The sequence below is a fragment of the Patella vulgata genome, chromosome 6 (genome assembly GCF_932274485.2).
Source record: "Patella vulgata chromosome 6, xgPatVulg1.2, whole genome shotgun sequence".
NCBI classification, from domain to species: Eukaryota; Metazoa; Mollusca; class Gastropoda; family Patellidae; genus Patella; species Patella vulgata.
The window spans coordinates 72,173,561-72,182,545 of record NC_065884.2 but is presented as its reverse complement, the minus strand read 5'-3'; the positions used below and the strand labels follow the sequence as shown (position 1 = coordinate 72,182,545).

The window sequence follows — 8,985 nt, the reverse complement described above, 5'->3', positions numbered from 1 at the left end:
GAACAGGTTGATTTAAGGGCTATTCTTCCAGTTATCCCAATTTTTTGTGTGACTAGTTTCGTTTGTATTGAACTCTTCAATCAAACGTATCTGTACAAACAACACAGACTATACCAAACATGCAGACAAACTGGAACACAACTATCTCCAACGGGGTTACCCAAGAGATATAATCAAATCAAACAGAACCAAAGCCGATCAAATTCAGAGAAAAAATCTCCTAACAACCAAAACAACCCCCCGAGACCAATAAACGTCCAGTCTTTATCACGGATTATAATCCTACTTCAGTATTCATTAGCAAAATAATCAAGGACATCTGGCATATTCTCCATAGGTCTCGGGATTGCCTCAGGACCTTCCCCCCTTCCTTGTCTTACAAATTTTAGACGGAACCCTTCCTTAAAACATCTGTTAACCTCAGCCACCATAAAAAATCACACACGCATAACTAGACTCTATATGCAACTTACCTAATTGTCAATATTGCAAAACACTCAAACCAAAGACCATGTTCTGTTCCATTCAAACTGGCAAAACGTACAAATGTCCCAACAACTGGACCTGTCACAGTAAGAATGTAATATACCTTCTAACCCGTAATCTATGCCACAAACAATATGTGGGTGAAACTAAAAGACTGTTCCACATTAGGCTGAAGGAACACTATGCTGATATTACCCACAAGAAGGACACCCCAGTCGCTACTCACTTCCACTTACAGAGACATTCTAGCCGAAACCTTGACTATCAAATAATTAAAGAATTAGGCACAAACCCTGAGCTAAATAAATCTACTACCAATAGACACACAATCGAACTGCATTGGATTATAAGATCGAAAACCTTCAACTGCACGGTATCTGAACTTGGGCATCCACCATTTCTTTTCTTTGATTTAATTCAGTTATTTACATATGACGGAGTTATGAAAATTAAAAAAACTAAATTGTTTTGGGTCTTCTACAGGAAAGATCTGCCAGAGTTTACATTCTTACCGCTGTTTATCAAGGAAACATTGAGATATTATTCACCTGTACCGACCATCAGTCGGCAGGTAAAGGATCCGATGGTAATCGACAATGTGGAGATACCAATAGATACGGTTATCGATATCAACATGGTTCTTATTCACCATAACCCTAATATATGGTCAGATCCTGAGGTAAGAATATTCGCCATGGATGTAATATATGGTCTTGACCCTCAGGTAAGAATATTAACCTAGTCCTAATATAGTATGGGCTGATTCTCAGGTAAGAATATTCCCCATAGTCCTAATATATGGCCAGACCTTGAGCTACTCCGGTTTCTGGATCAAAGATATTTCTCATAAACAGTGATTGAAAGTTGAGTAAATTCTTAACTTAAGTCTGATAATGCTTTGTGAACTTTGTGAATGCTTTCAATAACCTAGACCAAATCATTTCAATAACCTAGACCAACTCATTTTAATAACCTAGACCAACTCATTTCAATAACCAAGACCAACTCATTTCAATAACCTAGACCAAACCCCAATCTGATTACAATACAGATCTATATTATGTTTCGTTTTTTTATACTTTCGATGGCCTACACTACATGAAGATCTGACAAGTTATAGCCATAGGTCACGTCAGGGGTCAAAAGACCGACTTATGACTCTATGACGTCAGACATTTGATTAACCAATCAGCATTGATGTTACTAGTGGATTACCCACAGTTCCATGCAAAATACGCCTAAAGCTTGCCTTAACAGACCGTTTCATTGGCTTATCCCTGACACCATTCAGAACACAAGTTAAATAACAACTCTTCCAGATCCAAGTGTAGTAAAGACAAGTAAAACGAAATTTTGAACTATAAAAACGAAACGAAATAGAATCTGTGTATTAACCAGATTGGACATGCCGTAACAATTCCAAGATGGCTCCTCTCATGTTTAAAGACTAGTAAAACGAAATTTTGAACTATAAAAACGAAATGAAATAGAATCTGTGTTTTAACCAGATTGGACCAAACCCTAAACATAGACCAACCCTTTTTCCCTAACCTAAATCATCACCATACCAAGACCAAAGCTGGATTAATGCTTATAAATCAGGATTTATTTCTTTGTTTTGATTAGGACTTTAAACCAGAAAGATTTACCACTGAGGCCATTGATAGCCGAGATCCATATGCTTTTGTTCCTTTTTCTGCTGGGCCAAGGTAAGACAACAAAACTTCTCGGAGACGGATGGGAGACGGTCCAGCACATATGACATCATAGGATAAGGGTTGGGCTTGGTCCAGGATTAGCGCTAGCCCTGTTTACATTTAGAAACTTTGACGAAATCTGTGGGTCCTAATCTTAGCCCTAACCCACAATCCACATATGATGTCATATGATAAGGGTTAGACTTGGTCCAGGATTAGGGTTAGGGTTAGCACTAGCCCTGTTTACATTTCGAGACTTTGATGAAATCTGTAGGTCCTAACCTTAGCAAGACTAATCTATCCACCACGGGACCCGCAAATTAGCGGAGTCACGGTTCAAAATCTATTCGAAAAATGTATCAAGAAGGATTGTAATATCTGCCATAAATTAGACCAAAATAACTACTTCTTTAGTGGTAAAACTGGTAAGAAATATTCCTGCCGCACGGGCTATAATTCTACCTATTAACATGCTCTCTCTGCAAAAAACAATACGTAAGAGAAAGCAAGCGTGCTTTTTCTAAACGGATAAAGGAACACTGCAGATATTAGACACAGCAGGCCAAAGCCGGTCGCTTTACACTTCAACTTAGATAAACATACGAGTAGGAATGTCATGATTAAAATAATAGAGCTTTTTAAGACTGACCAAGATAATGGCAAAAACGATGCCGTAAGGAAAGCCAATGAATTCAAATGGATTCACACTTTAAGAACATTCGCACCGGATGGCATTAACGATAAGGTGTAGTCCGGAGGGGTCCCCCACTTTATTGTTTACTTGTTTTATTTGTACAGAAATTGTATTGGTCAGAATTTTGCCATGAATGAGATGAAGACAGTGATTAGTCGAGTTGTACACAGGTGAGTTCAAGTTATTTCACCATTCATGAAAAGTGATGTAAGATTCGTAACTTGTAACGGATTTGCTAGGAAAGTCAGCAGTATTGAGAATATGACTAGTGCTGTGCCAAATCACGCAGATCAGAAGTGAATATTCGCTAGGTCGCTACACAATCGCTGATAGGGATGACATCACACTGATCAGCAGTGAATATTCTCTAGGCTGCTACAATGACTGATAGGGATGATGAGCCCCCCAATATTAATGAGCCCCCAATATTAACTTTTTTCCTTCTGCAAATAAATTCTAGAACATTTTTTTTTGAAGTATTAGAATAATAAATGAAGGTGTTTTAAGTATATATAGGTAAAAATATTTCCTATTTAGTGTAAATGGGTGTGTAAAATGAGTAAAAGGCATCATTCTGCCCGGGCCAGTAACCGTCTTATGCAAACAAGACATGTGCCATTGGGCCAATGATTGATGCCGTGTGATGTGATGTCACATGTTGAAAGCAGTCATCTTATACTCAGAGAGATAGAGAAATGGTGTTTAACAGAGCTATAAGAAGACTTTCCTCAATACGTTTGTCAAACAGGTGATCGAGGTGAATGCCGAAAATCAGCAGTGTGAACACTGTAGTGTATTTTGGAGTTATTCCCCATGTAACATATTTTTGGAGTCATGTGACGATGAACCCTATCGATATTCAGCAACTTTGCATATCTGAGTCGCTTGCCCCCCTTTGCCAAAAACATACAATAAATCCCTGGCACTTTAAACAGCAAATCCTTTCATTGACGTTGTTTGTAGATTGGGTGTAGAATATGATGTTTTTGTTTGTAGACTTCATGTAGAATATAATGTTTTTGTTTGTAGACTTCATGTAGAATATAATGTTTTTGCTTTGTTTGTAGATTGCGTGTAGAATATGATGGTTTTGTTTGTAGATTGCGTGTAGAATATGATGATTTTGTTTTGTTTGTAGATTTTGTGTAGAATATGATGTTTTTTTATGTTGTTTTTAGATTGCGTGTAGAATATGATGTTTTTGTTTTGTTTGTAGATTTTATGTAGAATATGATTTTTTTTTATGTTGTTTTTAGATTGCGTGTAGAATATGATGTTTTTGTTTTGTTTGTAGATTGCGTGTAGAATATGATGTTTTTGTCTTGTTTGTAGATTGCGTGTAGAATATGATGTTTTTGTCTTGTTTGTAGATTGCGTTTAGAATATGATGTTTTTGTCTTGTTTGTAGTTTGCGTGTAGAATATGATGTTTTTGTCTTGTTTGTAGATTGCGTGTAGAATATGATGTTTTTGTCTTGTTTGTAGATTGCGTGTAGAATGATGTTTTTGTCTTGTTTGTAGATTGCATGTAGAATATGATGTTTTTGTCTTGTTTGTAGATTGCGTGTAGAATATGATGTTTTTTTAATGTTGTTTGTAGATTGCATGTAGAATATGATGTTTTTGTCTTGTTTGTAGATTGTGTGTAGAATATGATGTTTTTATGTTGTTTGTAGATTTCGTGTAGAGTATGATGAGACAAGAATACCTGAACCGATACCTGAAATAGTTACACGAGCTAAAGATGGGTTATATTTGCGATTTATACCCAGAAACCCTGGAAAATAAATGGATGAAGTACAAGCTCCGGGTATCATTTGGATTCCTCATTATTCTTAAAAGTTTTTTAAATACGCCCACATTTTCATGTAGACATATATTGTTGTAGCCTGTGTCCGTCCATCCACAATTGTTTGTGCACACTCTACAGGTCACAATTTTTATCTGATTTTGATGACACTTGAAATATAGGTTTATCTCCAAAAGATCTTAATTCCTTTCGATATTGGCATCTTTCGGGCCATAACTTCTTGGATTATGGTTCCTGATTGTACGAAAAATCATGTTTTTAGCTTGTAAACACTCTAGAGGTCACAATTACCCAAAGATCTTGGTTCCTTTCGATATTCACGCATATCAGACTGTAGTAACTTTCTGGGTTATGGCCCCTGATTGTTTGAAAAATGGCTTCTTTTTTTTAGCTTGTTCCCTATCTATCTATTTCAAAATGTGGGTGTATCTTGCATGTCAATCGCTGATTATAAATATCATTCATAATTAAAATGTAGCCTGGTGATTACGTTTTTTTTTGTTTATGTGCTTTTTATAGATTAATTTGTTGTGATTTTATATTTGTTTTTGTAAAGCGCCGGAGAGCAGCTTGCTGAGTTGAATTGTTGGTGCTATATCAATTATTAGTATTATTATTACTACTTTACTTCCCATTTCCCAATATTGTTTAGATTAATAAAAAAATGTACATTACCCTCATAGAGATATATTGAAAAATATTCATAATCATATATATTATAGATATCAATCATATGTCAAATATTGCTAAGAATAATTTGCTCAAATATCTTAAAGATACATTATATAAGATTTAGATAAAGAGCAGACCATTCTTGCTATAATAGCTCAAAAATAGATAATATAAAATGAACATATTGAAAATTTCATTCAAATTACTTCATTCAGAGCCAAGTTATCCCTGTTTGTAGTTTTGGCAAGATGTGTTCATAGTTGTAACCAGGGCACTGGTATATTCGAGACTTAGCTTCGCTTTCCCATTTTTAAATTAATTTTTTTTATAATGGCGAACCGTTCTAATCTAGTTAAAATCTCAAGTATCCGATGTCATCGAGAGTTGATTATGGTCTTGTTTTGTTAATAAATGTCTAATTAATGGTTTATTTAACATTTCAGGCCCAAATAAAGCCCTGCAATAGGCATATTTAGCTCTTGCATAATGTATGTTTAAATAATTATGATGACCATAAGACAAAGATGGTCCCAAAATTTCTCAATCATAATAGCAAGCTTCAGAATTTACTGGAATCAAATTTATTAGTATAGCTATAATCAACTCTCTAGACTATTGGATGTTGCAGATGTAAACAGTTTGAAATACGATTGCCATTTAATGATTTAATTCAAAGATGAAGAAATGAAGCTGAATGTTGATTTATAAAAAAGCTTGCTATATAATAAACAATCTAAGTCAAAACAGTGATAAGGCCACTCGAAATAAATTAATTTGAATGAAATTTTCAATATTTATTTTTGAATTACCTATTTTTTAGAACTATTATAACAAGAACAGCCAGCTCTTTATCTAAATATTATCTAAAGTATCATTAACAAACTTTTCCAGTGATATATATTGGCGCGTTACTGGAGTCTTGTCTGAGAGCACTCAGTGCAGGCTCAGGGGAGTCCTGTCTGAGAACACTCAGTGCGGGCCTAGAGGAGTCCTGTCTGAGAACACTCAGTGTGGGCCTAGAGGAGTCCTGTCTGAGAACACTCAGTGCGGGCCTAGAGGAGTCATGTCTGAGAACACTCAGTGCGGGCCTAGAGGAGTCCTGTCTGAGGACACTCAGTGCAGACCTAGAGGAGTCCTGTCTGAGAACACTCAGTGCAGAACTAGAGGGGTCCTGTCTGAGAACACTCAGTGCAGGCCTTAGGAAGATTTTCTGGAATGTGATCTGTTCATTATTTGTGTAGATGTCTGTATAACTTAAAGATACCGACTTGACATTAATAGAAACCTGGATGAACACCTGACCTGGATGAACACCAATGTAATCTTTATTTAAACATGAATCAGAATTGATTGATTTTATTTCTTTTGATTGATTTTTAGTACTCTTTGGATTGTCACATCTTGAACTCTGACCTCAATGTGATTAAAATACAGATCTATATTTCATTTCATTTTTTTGATACTTTCGTTGGCCTACACTACATGAAGATCTACTGAAAGGTCGCGTCAGGGGTCATACGAACGTCTTTTGACCCTATGAATTTAGACATTTGATTTACCAATCAGCGTTGATGTTTGTAGTAGAATACCCACAGTTCCGTGCATAGCATGCCAAGAACTCACTGCAACAGACCGTTTCATTGGCTAAGCCCTCACATCAAGCAGAACGCAGGTTATATAACAACTCTTGAAACTCTGTTGTTTTTTTTCTTACATCTAGTAGAGTTATAGCCCTTGTTTCACTTTACAGAACCGGGTCAAGTTTCTAACAACTTATGTTATAATTTTAGTCATTATCTGATCTGTATTAAATTTATATACATTATTTAAATTTGTAAAATAGCAATTTTTTGTTGATTATTTCTACCAGTTGTGGACCCTGTTCACTTTGTTAAACCCCTTGTGAAGGCTCTAACAACAAAAATTATCATCCTATCTGTATTAATTCATATATACGCGTTATTTAGATTACAAAAACGAAGAAGCCTATAAAATTTCAACAATTTCCGTATATAAGTTGTTAAGTTATGGCCCTTATTTCACTTTGTTGAACCTTGTGAACGCTCTGGCCACATCTGATCTGTATGATATTGATATCAGTGTCTTGTGAATGTACCAATTTCCTGTAAACGATTTAGCTGTTATGGGCGTATTTTCGTTGCCTGGCAACCTATCTTTGCACCATAGAACTAGAATAGGCCTACGCATAAAAAAAGAAGAATAGTCTTACATAACCACTTGGCAAATAGGAAAATGAATGAATGTCCTGCTGGTCTGTTCAGACTAGGCTAATGAAGAGGGGCATTCGCCATATAGTGTGCTATGAGGGAAATTTGCACGGAAGGCGGCGCTACGGCCTACTCTTATATCGAATTCCAATTGTCAGGTTTGAGGGGTTTTTTTACATGACGCAAACACGGGATCTCGGTTTTTCGTATACGTTGTCTTTTTTTCAGGCCCTGGGAAACCACACCGGAAGATCCTGATGTACTTTCTCGGCTAAACACCGGGATCGAACACCTACATACTAATATACCGTTTTTACAACGGGTGGTCTAGAATGTTTAATATTGTCCCCCGCAAGAGGGAGTCACGGTTGCTCAGTGAGTAAGACGCTGGGTCACTAACCAGGAGGTCCGTGATTCGATCCTGGTATTCATAGAAATAATTCCCACGACGGGGGGCCTGTCTAGTCATTCGAACGAGACTAATTACAACCGATCAACCGCCTACATGTTGGCGTTCAAGTTAAAGTTGGAATTCGAAATAAGTAATAATAATAATCTTTATTCATGAAAACCATCAGGTTACACGAATTCATTAAATTTCATTTTACATTTTCATTATATTCACAATTCACAATTCATTTCACATCAAACTATAAACGATTTAAATTTAACATTAAGTGTAAGTCATAATTAAAGATAGCTCGCTTTCCGGCACACTTTACCTGTTAGCACACAGTATGGCGTGTGCCCGTTTTCATTAGCCAGGGTCCTACAGAATAGCAGGACTTTAAACGCTATTTCAAAAATTGTTAATTAAGTGTGGTTTAATGGTCGAGAGCGAGACATTAAGTAATATATTGAAACAACACGACGTCTTATTACGCAATGTCTTAAGCTCAAGACTATTAAAGAACTTAAAATACAGACACTCGCACATGTTTTGCAATGAAACTCGTCACGCGGGTCCAATATTTCAACTAGTATAAATAATGTACGTTTGGCACATTGCCCGTACCATTATTTGAAATAATGATACTCCAACACCAAAGTATGACGTCACATCTGTATATTAAGTATTGTTTAATGGTCGAGAGCGAGACATTAAGTAATATATTGTAACAACAAGAGGACCGTCAGGTCCGAGTGTTTTTACAATATATTACGCAATGTCTCAGCTCGAGACCATTAAACATCTTAAAATACAGACACTCCGCACGTGCGTTTACAGTGAAATACGTCACTCGAGTCTAATATTTGACAAGGTACGATTGGCAAGTTGCCCGTACGATTATTTGAAATAATGGTACGCCAACATCAAAGGGTGACGTCACATCTGTATTTTAACAATGATTACAGGATGGTATGCGTATAATTGAAATGAAATGAAATGAAATGGGGT

General features: G+C 36.2%; 1 protein-coding gene across 1 annotated transcript in view; it reads left to right on the top strand.

The window, feature by feature from the left end:
• Window positions 1-6,799, top strand: part of LOC126825564 (cytochrome P450 4F4) — a 17,370-nt gene extending 10,571 nt beyond the window's left edge. The window contains exons 10-13 of the mRNA XM_050555219.2: window positions 970-1,165; window positions 2,113-2,195; window positions 2,982-3,047; window positions 4,553-6,799. Of these exons, the coding sequence (XP_050411176.1) occupies window positions 970-1,165; window positions 2,113-2,195; window positions 2,982-3,047; window positions 4,553-4,664 (457 nt within the window). The 3' untranslated portion in view covers window positions 4,665-6,799. The remainder of the gene's footprint in view (window positions 1-969; window positions 1,166-2,112; window positions 2,196-2,981; window positions 3,048-4,552) is intronic.
• The last annotated feature ends 2,186 nt before the right edge of the window (window positions 6,800-8,985 follow it).